Source organism: Drosophila mauritiana, chromosome 3R (genome assembly GCF_004382145.1).
Source record: "Drosophila mauritiana strain mau12 chromosome 3R, ASM438214v1, whole genome shotgun sequence".
NCBI lineage: Eukaryota > Metazoa > Arthropoda > Insecta > Diptera > Drosophilidae > Drosophila > Drosophila mauritiana.
Genome location: NC_046670.1, coordinates 19,083,497 through 19,099,343, shown reverse-complemented (window position 1 = coordinate 19,099,343; position 15,847 = coordinate 19,083,497). Strand labels below are relative to the sequence as shown.

Sequence of the window (15,847 nt, the reverse complement as noted above, 5' to 3'; positions counted from 1 at the left end):
CAACTATGCTTTTATGTAAATTTTGTTTTGACCAATTACTCCCAGCATAATTGCACACTTTGTAGATGTACAATTAAGTGTGGTTTGCCCACAACTAAATGCTTAAATGGAGTTAATTAAAGTGGCTTTTAGAGCATCAAAACTCCAGTCGGAAATATCGCAAAAGTTGAATCGCAACTAATTTGCTAACCCGCACTGTATTTGCCTAAAGTTTTCTCACAATTGTAAGGCGAAATAGCATCAGCTGTGAGTCTGTGGAGCTGTGAAGAGTGCTACTCTCCGCTTATCGCATAATTGGTAGCAATGTTGGCTGCCACTTTTTGCTGCGGCTTCTGTGGCAGCAGGAACCATGGAAGCAGGCGGTTCCTTCTCGGCTCTCCACCTCGCCACCGTATCCGTCGCATTCCGGAGATGCCGGCAAAACACTTGTCAGCGACTTAAATGGCGCGCAGCTGTGCGGCATTAGCTGGGGAGAGCTGGTAAGGCTGGGCAGCCAAGATCTGGGAGTTGAGGAGACCGGCGAGACCAGGGAGACCAGTGGACACACCTCTTAAGGAGGTGTTGCGACCGCTGCTCCAGGAAGTGGGCAACTGGAGGGGGCAGGGCACTGCAAGTCCAGTGGCGACATTTGATGTGATTATTGAGTTATGCCCACGGGGGCAGGTGCCAGGCATATTTCGCTTAATTTTCTGATGAAGTTATTCACCGGAGATATGGAACGCAGCGAAAATGTACACGTATTATAAGCACAGATAAGCGGCCCAAACAAGCAGGCAAAAAAAAAAAAGAGACAAGGTAAAAGAAGGTGTGGTTGTGTGATTTTAAAAGACAATCACTTCGGCAGTTTAAGGTTTTATTTGGACACGACCACGACAGGTGTTTAAAAAACATTTCAGTCGAGTGCTTAGATTCAAGTCTCAAAATGTTGAAAGCACATAAGTAATCAATGTTCTTTTAATTGACGTTTAATTAGTGCTCGAGACAGAAATTAATTGACTTCGATAAATCATTATGTCAAACTTTCAATATGTCTTTTATATTTCATATTATGCTGTGATTCTGCATCATTTTCAATTAAAGAATTTAGAAATGTGGGTTGAATACAGAACGTATGATTTTGCACAAGAACTTCCAATTCGAAAGAAGAAACGCACTTTTCAAGTAAAATATGTGACTTTAAAAGTTCTTCTATCTCAAAAAGAAAGTTTTCAAGACTTTAAGGAAGTGTTTATACAATTTAAATCAAATGGGGGAAAATGGACAATTGTATAACAAAATGCAGAGAGGAAGTGTTGCATAAATAATTAACATTTGTCAGGAAATCTGTGGGCAGCAACAACAAAAAGCCGGCCAAGAGTCAGAATTAGAGGGAAATAAGAGGGGGACAGAGATGAAACGAAAACAGCAGGCACTACTAAATCACCGACAACAACAACAACAACCCCGGACGATGAGGATATAGTGGAAATGGGAAGGGAATAAAAACATAAAAAAAAGCGGCACAGATTGCCGAGAACAAGAACTAAACACAGGCACACACACAGTTACACGCAAACAATTTGAGCACTCCAGCTGTGTGGTTGTTGTTGTTGCTGTTTTTTCGCCGCTTCTTTCTGCCCTGCAATCAATAAAACGGATTAGGAATATCCTTTAAATGCGGCGCTTGGTGGAGGCTGCACACACACACTATCGCACACACGAAATCTCCCTCACACACACACACTCACACACAGGCACACATGGCTGCAAATCTTTTACAATAACACATATAGGAGGAATAGAAGTAGCGGCACTTACTTTTCGTTTTCGTGTTTCTCCGTTCGTAGAGGAAATTAGGAGATGGCAATTGAAGGTGGAAGAAGGAGGACGGCAAGGAGGAGATGAAAACAAAACCGAAAAACGTACACTCAAACACGCACGCACACAAAGACACGCAGGGCGCAAAGATTTACAGATTTACCGTTACGCGACGCGAAGATGCTCACAGGAATGGTTACCTATTTACTCCAATTTTGATTTTGTCACTTGCATCACAAACATTCGCATTCGACCCCAACGACCTTGCTGTTCCTCCTACGCGCAACTAAAGTTCTATGCTACAAATGCAATTTAAATGCTTGGTAAATTACTCGGTTTTTTTTTGTAGAGGAACACACACGACGTTTCAAATTAACAAATTGCTGCCGGTTGTGTCTGCGTTATCACGATTCCTTGATGGCATGGCTGATGGTAATTGGTTATTGGCCAGCCTGTTTGCTCATTAAACGGCTCGTTTGGCCACCGTTTTCGTTTTGCTCAATTCTCAATCACAACACACTTGCTTCAGTTTTACCGGCTTTTTCAGTTTCAGGTTTTACGCGAGAAGACCGCTCGAGCTGGTTTTCAAAACGACCGGATCTCGAACATTTCGACGACTGACCGCGCGGCGATAAATGCGTTCGTATATATTCGTATATGTTGCCTGCTCCAGCTGGCATTTTTAGCATCACAGCCGAGCTCGCGAACGGTCACTCTCTTGGTTCGATGCAACCGATTGAGTTCGAGTTCGAAGGGCTACGAATTTATGTTTCTTATATTTTAATAAATGCACACAAATTCAATAAATTATTTGATTCGATTTATATTTATTAATTAGAAAAGTGCAATCATTTTTTACCGTTTTGTTACTCGAAGTTTATTTAAATTTAGCCGCGCCGCAAGTGCATTTTTATATTTGAAATACGTACTAATTGGACGAATTTAGTTCATTTAGTACACTTGAGCGCATGCGCCTCTCTTTAAAGATAAATTCTCTCACGCTGCTCTGAGCATTTTACAGTGCCAAGACAACTGTTAAGTTAACAGCTGTTAAGTCGGAGCAATAAATATAGAAACAGTAAACTGTAAAAATATTAATATTATTAAAAATATTTACATTTATTTCGTTCTTTTTTTGACGGTTTCAGAAACCAATTCAGAAATTTCATTTACAATTTTTATGAGTTCAAGCTTTGAGCGATTTGGTTGAGTGGGTCGATTTCCGTATCCAGCGATACAGAGGGCAGCACATGAAGCACCAAAGCACCCGGGATCACACATCCTTGGTCCTGGAACATCCACTCCTGGGGATCTCGAAGAATACAGCCACAAAATTGGAAGATCTACGTATGTATATAGAAGTTTTGACCGATCTCACACGGCGGTGATGAGATGGGCGTCATCCTCGTTGATCCGATCCGACTTTCCATTGACCTCGATCGTGTGATTGGACTCCGTGTCGCTGGGCTCCTGCTCGACTTCCTCCTCCTCGTCATCGTCCTCGTCTCCCTGGGAGGAGTTCTCACCATTTACCTTCTCGGGCGATTCCCGCTCCTCGTTCTCCTCGTATATGACGTCACAGCTGGTGGCTATCGATTTGGGCGGCGGCTTCTTCACCGCCTTCCCACCGCCCTTGCGGTCACCATTTTGTTGCATCTCGGACATTTGAATCTGCATTTCCCGCAGGCGATCGGTCAGCACGTACAAATCCCGCTCCTGACTTTCGCATCGTGTCCTCAATTCGGATATCTCACGCAGATCCTCGGCTCGAGGATCTCGTCTTTCGTATCGCATGCGCATCTCCTCAAATCTGCGGGAAAAGGATTGCAAAGCTCCTTAAATATTTACTATATTCACTACCAAAAAGGATAATGGTGAATTCAAGGCGGATGCTGGATACTGACTTGGCGTACAACATCCCACAACACGGACAAGCAAAATTAAGTTAAGTTTGGGTTAAAGATAAAAAGTGTTATAAGGTTGAGCTCTTAAATCCCTTTGCTTAAATTATTCACTTAGTATTATACAGGTCTTTAATATTCTGTATATATGTATTATCATCATTGATTAATTAAAAGATACGATTTTTAATTAAAATTTTTTTTTTTTTCACCATTTTTTTAATTAAAAGGATAATGAATTCAAATCAATTTTCAAAATTCAAAACTCTTTCGAAAGTTTTACCCAAGCAATACCAAAAAGAATCGTTTTTTTATAGATCTTAATCTTTTCTTGGATTTAGGAACTCGACCTTGGGGAAGGTGGGTAAAAGTGGGTGGTGGTTTTGGGGGATGGGGGCACTTACAGGTTGGTCAGGCAGCGGCACTTGCGATGCAGCTGCTCGATCTCGTTGGCGTTGCTGATGTCGCGCTTGTCCAGCGCCGCCTTCTCGGCATCGTAGGCCGCCTTCAGGTCCTTGAGATTGCGCTGGTGCCGAAGTTCTACATCGCTGCGGATGCGGATGCGGATGCGGATACGGATGCAGAATCGGATTCGGGTTGGGGTTATTCAGGTTATATAGAGTGGGCAGAGGTTGAGGTGGATACACACACATAGCGAGAAAGAGAAAGTAAAATATTAGGAGAATCGCACCAGAAGGACAACGTTTGACAAGCTGCATGCCAGAAAAACATATGTTTCTTTGGGATTTAGTGAACATTCGATTCTTTTAAATTACTACGCCAATACCAATGCTTTAAATCTTCAAGAAATTTTCGATGATACCCGGTTTTAAATTTAAATCAAGAATCATTTTAAGCGTGAACAGGGTATTAATATTTTTTTTTATTGGCGCGCTAGGAGGTGGCGGTATTTGATATAGATCACTGCGACAATATTGAACACCAAGCATGCAATGGCGATCAGCGGCGACATGGTCAGATATAGCACATATAGAGTGGGCATATACGGCCACGCCCCCATTGCGAACGCCCACAGGGCTGGAGAGGCTGTCGATCGACCTAAACGCTGATCCATGCTGATCCAATGAATGAAAGGTGAAACGAGAGAAACAGAATACGAGTTCATGTGATAATGGATTGAGTTCAAGGACCCCAAAGTGACAAATGAGTAGGATGCAGACATTCAATGCAAGCCAATGGATTCTCGGGCAATTTAGTTGGGAGCAGCGGTCAGGTGGCACTATCAAGGTAATTATGCCCATGGGGCGGGGCATGCCACATTGCATCCACTCACTTGATTCGTTCATCGGCAGCGGCCATTTTCGCGCGATGTCGTTCCACAAGTTCCTGCAACGCCTCCTCCTTCTCCGCCTGCAACTTGGCCTTTTGAGAGTCTGCCGGTTGAGAGTGAAGTATTATATATTATTTTCACAATAATCATTATACACATGTATCTTTACCCAGCTCCTTTCGATGTGATTCGACCATTTCCTGCGTGGAGAGCTGCAGCTCCTTGGCGAACTCCTCCTTAACTTGACCGAGCCGTTCGCGGAACTTCTCCTCCATCTCGGCCTTCTCCGCCTCGAACTCCTTCTGGAGTCGTTCCTCCAGCTCCACACGGCGATCCTCCTCGCGGCACATGGCATTCTGGTACTCGCGATCGGCCTTATCCAAATGCATCCGGGTCTGGAGCAGGGCGTTATCCGAACGTTCGCGCAGGCTGAGGAAATCCTGTTTCTTCTGCTCCAGGTTCTCGTGCAGATCGTCAATCTAAAATGCACATATGCATTCAATTTCAGTTTATCTATAATACTATGAACCCACCTCAGCTCGCAGTTCCTCCTCGTTGGCCGTGTATCTGTTGGTCAGGGCCCTCAGCTCCTCGATGTGCTCGTTCTGCAGTTTGTCCAACGCCTCGCGGCGCTCGTCCACATACACGGACTCCAGTTCATTTGTCAGTCTTGTCATCTCTGTGCTGTAGGCATAAAGTTCAATATTGAGCACTCTATAAGATGTCTTGTGACTTACTAAAGTTTGTTTTCCCAGAAGGCGGCTGCCTCATTTCGCACCTCATCTATTTTGTAGATCATTTGGCGCTCCTTATCATAGATGGCACTTTAAGAAGGATAATCATTAGAATCAAATTCCCTTGATAATCCGCAAATATACCCACTTATCACACTGATACTTGATCTTGTGCACCGCCTCGATCTGGGCCTCGAGGTTTTCGTTGGCCGACTGCAGATCCCCCTTCAGGTTCTCGATGCGATCCATTAGCGTCTGGATGGACTGCTCCTGTTCGCTGACCACGCCCCTCAGCGAGTTCACCTGCGCCTGGCAGGTGCGCAGCATCTCGGACTCCCTCCGGCGGGACTGCAGCTCCAGTTCCAGCTCCTCCGCCTTGGCGGCCGCCTGCTTCCGCTCGTAGTTGGACTTGTCCGTCTTGTCCTTGCACTGCCGCTGCATCTGCCGCAGTTGCCACTCGCAGTCCGTCATCAAAGTTTCCTCGCGCTCTATAATTAATATAAGATATTATTTAATAGCCACTCGATCTATAAGCTTGTTTAGAAGAAGGATTTCCCACCTCGATTGTGTGTCCTGAGCATTTCGAACTCCTTCTGCCATTTGTCCTCGCAGATCTTGCGTTCCGCCTCCGAGTTGTCCAGTGCGTTCTTCAGAATGCGTATCTGCTCCTCCAGATCCGCCCGGATCCTCTCCACCTGCTGGCGCCATTCCTCAGCCTCGACTTGGGCACAGGCCAATTGGGTTTGCAAACTTTTGGCCAAGCCCTGCGTCACTTTGTACTTCTCGGTTAGTTCGTTGTACTGAGCTTCGAGTTCGTCTGAAAAAATGGGTACAAATTTATTTGAATGGATATTAATTACTCAATAAATGGCATCATATAAACTGGTAAAACCTGGATATTTGATTTATGGTAAATGTTACTATATTATGGCACTAATTAAACGCACTAATTCATCAGAAGCTATTAACTGAATCATCCATTAGCACTATGCTCACCATATTTGTTTTGGAATTCATCTTGATTTTCGCTGTATTTGTGCCGTAGGATGACCTTTTCATCTTCCAGAAGTTTCAGCTTTTTTCGCACATATTCATCGTCCTTGTGAGCTGCACTCAGTTCGCTCTGTAGTCCTAAGAAGTTAAATATATGGTTTGAATGGGTTTCCTTTCAATATGATATGGTACTTACTCTCTACATTCCATTGCTTGACCGACAGTTCCTGCTCCAGTTTCTGGATCTTGAACTGCATATCGCCAACCTTGGCCTCCAGTTGACTGGCATTTTTGTGGGCCTCATCCAGTTGGCTGGCAAATCGAGCCTTCTCCTGTTTCAGCTCCTTCCTGGGAAATCGAGTACGGGGATGAGTAATGGCGGGAATAGAAACATAAATCCCTAGACAGTTCAGCTCAACTGTCAGACGAATTTTTCAAACAAATCTTGTCACTGAATAATCCCCAACACAAACAAAATGAATCACAAGCGTTTTCCGCGCACGCAGCACGAACAGTATAAATAAATAGAGGCAAAGCCACAGAAATATAATAATTATTATTATTTTATTTTTAATGTCCCAGCGCTTTTACCTATAGCTAGACATTGGCCTGACGTAATTTGAATGGAAAAGCTCGTTAAACGTGAATGAGGTGTAAAAACAGTGGCAACGTCTTCCTCAACCATAATTTGTTGAGATACAATACAAGATACCGAGATATAGCTACGGATACTCGTACGTAGACAAAGATACAGATACATTTTTATATAATATGTATTCGCTTGTGCTTTGTTTTGTTTTGGCTTTTCAACGCAATAATGAAATACGTTTTAATTGAATTTATCCTAGTCGATTCTCGGTTGCTGCGAAAATGCGCAAAGTTTATTTATAAATCAACGTTTTTCCGTCGTTTTCGTGCGCGCATTTTGCCAACTCTCAGTCGCTCTCTATTAAAAATACAGTGCGTTTCACTAGTGACAAATTGATGACAAAAACGTTAATACTTGTAGGACTATCAATTATTGAATGTCATGAATGATTTCATTAGTTGTAACTTCCAGAACCCCAACTAAGTTCCAATAAAGCTGCTGAAAGTCTTTACAGTTTTATAACCTAATTTAACTTAAATCAGAGGATTTTTATAAAATATCACTTATTAGTTTTAGATTTCAAAATATTTATTATGATTTCCTACACTGTCCGAATTATACACCCATAAGTTTATAGACAATGTGAATTTATCAAATTTTGAGACACGCGTTTCTGTGTTGTCTCTAGAGATAGTTGGAGATAAAGATAGACAGAGTGAAAAGATGTACAGAGTGAGCATACGTTGAATATACAAGGGACAGATGCAACTTGTGTACTTAGATTTAAAGTTATTTGAATTATTTTTGGCAAGAGCATCTCTGCCGGTGCCTGTGAACTTTCCGAGGCAAATGCATAGTTGCCAGCTTGGATTCTTTTGTTGTTTATGCCCAAGTTGATAATTAAATCGGATTAGATAAACAACTGGTGGCGAAGAGAAGGAAACAGCAGCCGAGGCTTCGGCATAGATGCCCATTAGTTATTCGAGGCAAATTACGCATACGCCGCATGTGCCGGCGGAATAAACAATCTTTCAATGCTAGCTGGCCAAGTGGAGGATGCGCGCCTCCTCCCGCATGCCCAATCAATTATCCACCAAAATCAAGAACAACCCAAATTAAATTCCACAAGTGCTCGCCCCCGTCTTATCTATTTCCTCAACAAGTTTGCTCTAAATATGAACGTTTCAAAATTTACTTGTCTTTTTTTGCACAGCGCCTAAAATAAGCAAGTCGAATAAAAGTAGAGCAGGCAGATCGTGTTCTATGCACATGAGAAAATATGATTGAGGGAAAATACTGAAGTGCAGATAAACCGAAGCAAGGGATACTCTGGAAAACCTGTATATAGATATAACTAAATTATAATTAAATCTAAAAACCAACTCTTGAGTAAAAAACTACAAACGGAACTTTAGAATTAAAGTTAAAGTTATAAACTTAAGGGAAGTGTATTAAATGTACAAATTGCGGATTAAATCCCAGTACTTTTTAGAAAGTATTCTAAACATCTAGTTTAAAATAAGTGATATACCCCCTGCCTGAGTGCGCGAAAAACAAGCGTGGGAAATGACCAACATGTTGCCAACAAAAATTGCAAATAAAGCGAAAGAAAGCCAAACGAGAAATGACGAAGTGAATTTATTTTTGCCCCCGTTCTGGTGTTCAACAAATCGAATGTTTATTATTTTAAACACGAGAATTTACATAAAAATATAAAATGTAGAAATAATTGTCGCCATTTGGCTATGAGACACTTGCCGCACGGCTGTCATAATCTGTCATTTTGGCGAAGGCCAAACAATGCCACCTATCACACTGCGTATACGTAATGCGAGACACTAGCCAAAACAAGTGGGATTTTCTAAGGAATTCGTTTCTATAGATATGATATTCATACAATGTATTTTGTGAAATAATAAGATTCTAAAAAATAAATTCTAAAATAATAGGGTTTTATAATTCAAAAAGTATTCCCTATACAAATCTGTGAATGAAATATGCCACAAAATATTTCACTAATCAAATTGGGTATACAATTTATATGTTCTGATCCATTTAAAAATAGTCGTCCCTGACTGGAAAACTCGACGCAAATCAAATTGGCGGAAAACCAAAACCACAAAGCAAATGAGAGGAAAATTTCCGCGATGGATATCCCCAGAAAGAGAAACCAGATCACAAGCCATGTTCCATGACACAAAGATCAAGATAAATTGGCTGCATCTTGCCATTTTAATGGTCAAATTGTTGGCATGCGCCTGTGATTAAATAAATACGCCGCACTTGATGCCACAGCTGCTACAACTAGCAAATATCACGTATACGTCACTAGATACATTCAAGAAGAATAGTTTCCTGTAAGTGCTTTTCATATAAAAACATTTATTATTAAATAATAAATGCATTTTTGAGGGATTATATGACTTGTTTGCTTTTAGGAAACTCCAAATTATTATTGGATTTATATTTTATTAAATTATATTTTAGATCCCTCCCTTTGTTTTTTAATTTAGCTCACCTGAGTTCTTGGTTGTCGAAGGGGCTCTCCTGTCGCACTGGCTTGTTGAGAACACTGCCATCCTCGACGATCTCGATGCTGGGCGCCATGTCCTGGCCAAGACAACTGTCGTCCCGGCTGCGTTGCTTGGGACTGTTGCTGCGACTGCGACCCTCGACGTGGATGGGTATGAAGTGCACATTGCCCAGGCTATTGCCCCCCGCTCCATTGGCAATATTGATGTTGATCTGCGCATCGCCGCCATTTGTGGTTGTGGATGATGATGATGGTGCCGCTGCTGTTGCTGCTGCTGCTGCTGATGTTCCTGATGTGGATGCATTGGCGGTCGTTGACTCGACAACCACATCCGGCAGACTGATGCTCTCGATGCATACCAATCGCTCGCTGAACTCGCTGAAACGCTCAATGTCGTCGAGTTCGTCGCACTGCAGAAAGGTCTCCTCGCAATCCGTGGAGTTGCCATCGCGTATAAAGGTGTGGTTCACATTTTGGTTGGTTGCCATGTGCGAGGAGCTGCGTGGCGGTGGTTGCGGTGGTTGCTGCTGATGCTGCTGCGTCTGTGGAGCATTCAGTTCCTGCTCCCCGATCCCGGAATCGGCATAGCTGCTGCTCAAATTGGAGTCACTTTTCAGGGCACTGCGTTCGCTGCTCGCCGATTGCCTGGAGTTGCCATTCATCGTCTGACTGCTGGACATATGCGGCTCATAGTCCAGATCCACAGCCTCGTCTATGTCGTCCATTTCCTGTTCCTCCACCTCCTCCTCGGCTTCCTCCTGCACATTCTCCAGCTTCACATGAGTCAGCCGCGTCCAGGGACGACCATTCGAGTTCTGATAGATAGTAGCTGGTATATCGGAGGCAAAGACCTCATCTTCTAGGGTTTCGATATGCGCCTCGTTGAGTTCCTCGATGTTCAGCGAGTCTTCAGCGGCCTCATTTAGTTCGTAGAAGATTTCCGGCGTTTTGGCGGGCTGCTCCTCATCCGGAAAACTGCAATCCTCCACCGTGATTCTGGGCACTTCCGGTGACTTTTGGTGACGCGGCGGCGCCTGCGGCGGAATCACGACCGACTCACGGAAATCACGCGGCGTACTGGCACGCGAACTGTGCGCCGAACTGATTTCGTTCGGTTTGGCACTAGTTTGGCCCATGGTTATGTCACTTAATTGCTGATCTTGTTGCTGTTCCTGATCTTGTTGCTGCTGCTCCTGATGTTGCTGCTGCTCCTGATGTTGCTGCTGCTGCTGCTGATGTTGCTGCTTGGTGGCCAGATGTTGCTGCGGAACAGCAATTGCATTGCCGTGCTGTTGCTGCTGCTGTTCGGCAATTGCTGTTGGCCGCTCAACGTTTGCCGCTTGAATGAAAGACGAACGCATGCTGGCTGCTCGCGGCTCTTTTTCCGGCTCGATCTGGCGAGGAAAACTCTCGTTCTCTGCGGGAAAATGAAAACTCTGAGTGCGTTGCTCTTCCCGCACCAGCACTCCAGCTGGCTTACTTTTCTCTTCGATCGCTCTTCGTTGGCCGCTATTCTCTGGGCTATTATTAGCCAAAGTCATTTGATAAGTAGTCGGGGATGCGAGCGCGGGGTCGGAGTTCGTTTCAAGGTGTGTTGCGGTGGCGATTACGTCTTTGGCATTACTTTTATTCGATTTGGCTGCTGCTGTTGCGGCAATTTGCTGCTTCTGCTGCTGCTGTTGCTGTTGCTGCTTTTGGCGCTGATGGTTTCGACCACGCGCCATGAAAATGTCGCTAAGAAAATCGCGACTCTTTTGCAGAGTTTTTCGCTTTTTCGGCTCTGTTTCGGTAGTATCTTTCGGATTGCTCAACTTGAAACTGCCAATGGAGAGCAGGGATTGCCGCTTCTGCGTTTCACCTTCGTTGCGATTTCGATGGCGATGTGTTATGGTTATGGGGCCATCGATATCGGGCTCAATAGTGCCAATTAGCTGACCACCAATGCTTTTGCTCGCGATCGCGCTGGCTGCCTCGTTTTGACTGCTGGGAGCCGCATTTCGATCAGCGGCCGAGGAAAACGTCCACGTCCTCCCATCTCCGCCCATTTTATTTATATACAAATTGTCGGAGCGGCCATTAGCAGCTGTTTTTGCTAATTTTAAACGCTCTTCGTCGCCGCTGCTGTCGTTGCCGTTGTCAAAGTCGCTGGCAAAGTCCTCCAGCTCTTCGATCACCGCCCGTCGTGCTCTTTCCGGCGGCTCTGCTGCTCTTTGAGCGGTAGATATCTGCCCAATTTGACTGTATCTCAAGGGTCTATCTCCATCTTCCTCCTCGACGATCTTGTGCGCTTTTCCACGACGCGATCTTCGCAGCAAATTGAACATGTTTCGCTCTTTCTCTTAATGATTTTCCCTCTGCCTCTGCGATTTTCTATTCATTTATTTTTATATCCATTTATTCTCCTTCGTTGGGGTTTTGCTCGTTTGTGTGCTTTTCGTTTAATAAACAAATCGTTGTTGCTTTGTTGCAATTATTTCGAATATTGTTGTATTTTAAATGCTTTCAACCTGTTGAAAATATTTTCACAATTTTATATTAGTTTTGGCGGCTAGTGGATGGGCGGTTTAATTGTCGTCAATTAGTTTACCCGCACGCACTCAGCACCACATATGTATATATATATGATTTGGCGGATTCACTGATTCGACTTGGTCGGCGGATAAACTGCGACTGTCGCTCAGTCGGCAATCCAAGCGATGCGACTTCTACAGCCATAATGATCGCCATCATGATTATTAAGATTATCATGATGATGACAATAATGCTGGACAAATATGAGTAACAACATTGGGCGTGTGTGAGTACTAGTGCACTACAAGAAAATTAGTATTAGAACTTTTTTAGAATAAAGTGTGATAAGAAGACAATGCTTTAAAAAGGAATTACACTTGGCAGAACTCAAATGAATTTTTTTTTGTATGACAATTAATCACAATTTATTTTTCTAAGTGCCCTGTAGGCACATGGCATAATTTGTTTTAATTATTTTACAGAAGAACACACGCTCGCAGGGGCACACAAAACTAAGTATACCCCCTTTGGTAAACTCGATAATTGCTTATGCATATTAATTGATGAATAGAAAGTGGGGGTCGTTTACTCTATAGACATTGTTGTGGCCCAAGTAATGCGTCATTATGTGTCATTCGATGAGCAACAACAAATTGCTATATGTATAAGGGAAGCATTCAAATAAGCACAATGGAAAAGTGAAAATTATTCATCTAATTGGGTTAATAATTTGATTTCAGTCATTAGTTTTGAAATCATCTTAATACTGAGTTATAATCTGTTGGCATAAGTTATGTATGTTTTAATAAATATGCTGATTTAAACTAAAATAAATTTGTACTATAATAAATTTAAGTAAACTCCTAAAAGTATGCCAAGTAAACTTAAGAAGTCGTCAACCCCTAAACATGTTTCTTTACTATTTTTATATTTTTTTCCAGTGCCCTTTAGAGATCTAAACTTGAGTCAGCAACGCTCCCCGAGTCATTAGTCTTTCCGCTGAAAGCAAAGTTCAAATTGCAGTGAGCAGGCCAAAAATAAACTAATTTCGATGCATCGAGCACAACATCATAATCCTGGTGCAACTTCCTCCTTCCCCTTTCGTTTTCCATGCCCCTATTTCAAGTTCAGGATCCTCTCTTCCATTCCGCACATAAACGAACCAATTATAGGCAGCAATAAAATAAAACACAGAAGCGCCGACTTTTCAAAGCAGCAAAATCGGCGGAATAAAACTAAAAATATCTATTCGGAAAATTGCTCTCGTAGGGCTCTCATTGACGTCACTTTGGAATTGAAATGAAAATCAGGCGCCAGATCACTGTAATTGATGTTTCAGAAGATTTATAGATGATCCAGCTTAGATATACAAATTAATTTGTTTTTCTATGACCTTTAATGAGTAATTAAATGTTTTTATCTCTTTATTACTTGAAATATGGGTCGAAATTCATTAAAAGTTCAAAAATATTTGAGATTATCAGAATAAAAAGCATGCCTAGGTCGATTTTCAATAAAAAAAAACGAATGAGATTTATTCCAGGAAAGCCGAAAGTAAAATTAATGCTTCGGAGAACAATTTGCATTTAAATACAGCTGCGCAATTTGCACATATTTCCGATCTTTTTTTTTTTAAATATATAGATAAAAACCAAACGCCTCCAAATGATCAACATTTTTAGAATTGAAAAAAGGTGCTAGCAGGGGGATTTGGAAAGATCTGGTCTGGTCAAGTGCATGACGCTCTTACTTTTGGCACGCAATTCCGAAACGGAAATGATGTAGTCGAGTATAATGGGTACGAAATGGAAATTCCTATATGGCTGATCAAAATCACTCCAAATCAATAAATATACTTATTTCCTCTATTTTTTTGTTAGAAAAAACACTGACCCACTTCATAAGTCGTTCAAGTTTACAGCCTTCAACCAGATGGCATAGACTTTATATCATTGTTGAATTTACATTTTATATTTCTTGCCAATTGTTGCACAAGTTCAGAAATCCAAAGCAAAAAAAATTATAAACATTTTCAACGTGAAGCAAAACAGAAACGCAAAAATAAAAGACAGATAAAATGATACCTAAATGATAAATGTATAATAAATTTTGCACTTGGCCAATGCCAATGCCCCAACCCATAGGCCCAAAAACTCAGTCAATAAAATCCATTAAAGAATTCTTCATAAAAAAAATGTGTTAAAATATTTATGTTTCTGGCGAGCGTCTCTATCGCGACGGAGGCGGTAAAAATTAATAGAAATTAAAGTAATATGACACAAAAAATGCCACAAACAAAAAATATGCCATAAATATTTGGCATGCTTTGTCGTCGTTTGAACATGTGTTAGCAATCGAGAAATATATGGCAATACATATTAAAAGTTTTGATATGTACAGTGCGTTTCGAGTCTATACGGATACTTATTTTTTAATATGCTGGATGATTATGAAATTTAAGAAACAACGTTTGAAAAGCTACTATTTATTTATAATATGCACTTTTTGACCCATATTTTTTTATTATTTAGATAATCCATGTATGCTAACTGCTTTATGAAACGCACTGTACATTGCCAGCAATATTAATATGGTTCGCACCAAAACTCTGGATACAAAATCCACTTGAAAATGATTTTTCTAGACGAGCATGACACGCATCTTGGCCGGAAGAAGAATATGGTATGTGAGTACTCTCCGTTTCATATGTGGTCATGACTTAAGATACCTTGCCACTAGATGCAGCACCTTCGAGCACTTTCCCTATACTCCACATTTATTTACATTTCTTTAGCCCGGCGATTGTTTGTTTGTCGCCGCCCACACACACGACCTGGCACTGGGCCAACTGACATTGACTGATGCCAGATCAGGCAGCGGATCCAAAACATTCTGGCCAGAGATTTTCCGTCGCCCAGGGACGGGTTAATATTTTCACTAGCCTTTTGGATTTTCACCCTGTCTGTCTGCTTAGCCTCTGATGATTTTCCAAACAGTATGCTCTCTGAACTGCCCGACTTTTCCGTTCCACTGCCCGTGGAGGTGATAAAAACGGTTTACTACACATAGAACAGATATGTAAGGCTCGGCGAGGGGGTATCTAATAAATTTCAAAATTAGTGAAACTATTAATGCAGGCGACAGGCGACAGAAATTGATTGCGACAGGCACGCCTTGAGGTGTTGAGCGAGTTAATCGAGTGTATCTTAGCAGAAGACCAAACAATAACAAATATGTAATGCGTATCCGCAGTGATGGCACATAAACTCATCTTAAAGCATTGCGCTCACTAGCTATTTATTTGAATATCTATATATTTTTTATATATCTATACATATGTTGTTAGATATTCTGCACAAAAGGGTTTGATCGTCAAATTTTGCTATGAATTTTGTTTAATTTCAGTTGAAGCGTATTTCGTATGAAAAAACTTACTGGAAGGTACTTTTTCGTGACAACAAAATTCAACAATTTCCGCTGTACTTGTGTAAGGTACAG

At 42.0% G+C, this 15,847-nt stretch overlaps 2 protein-coding genes across 5 annotated transcripts in view; both read right to left on the bottom strand.

Annotated features, from left to right (window-relative positions):
• Positions 1-2,432, bottom strand: part of LOC117145703 — a 158,531-nt gene extending 156,099 nt beyond the window's left edge. For all 3 annotated transcript variants that reach the window (XM_033311445.1, XM_033311446.1, XM_033311447.1), the window contains exon 1: positions 1,798-2,432. The gene's annotated coding sequence lies outside the window, so the exon portion shown is untranslated. The remainder of the gene's footprint in view (positions 1-1,797) is intronic.
• Positions 2,433-2,936: 504 nt separating this feature from the next.
• Positions 2,937-15,842, bottom strand: LOC117144101 (myb-like protein P). 2 transcript variants are annotated; one of them, XM_033309118.1, is made up of 12 exons: positions 15,785-15,842; positions 9,824-12,345; positions 6,913-7,064; positions 6,720-6,854; positions 6,283-6,540; positions 5,872-6,211; positions 5,727-5,813; positions 5,523-5,673; positions 5,159-5,468; positions 4,993-5,092; positions 4,103-4,246; positions 2,937-3,607 (listed from the first exon to the last, which is right to left on the bottom strand). In XM_033309118.1, exons 2-12 carry the CDS (start codon positions 12,160-12,162, stop codon positions 3,172-3,174), a joined length of 4,452 nt encoding a protein of 1,483 aa, XP_033165009.1. In that variant the 5' UTR covers positions 12,163-12,345; positions 15,785-15,842; the 3' UTR covers positions 2,937-3,171. The 2 variants fall into 2 exon arrangements, with proteins under 2 accessions (XP_033165009.1, XP_033165010.1); XM_033309119.1 differs by lacking the exons at positions 2,937-3,607; positions 4,103-4,246; positions 15,785-15,842 and adding an exon at positions 4,546-4,774 and having other exon boundaries at positions 9,824-12,420.
• Between the last annotated feature and the right edge of the window lie 5 nt (positions 15,843-15,847).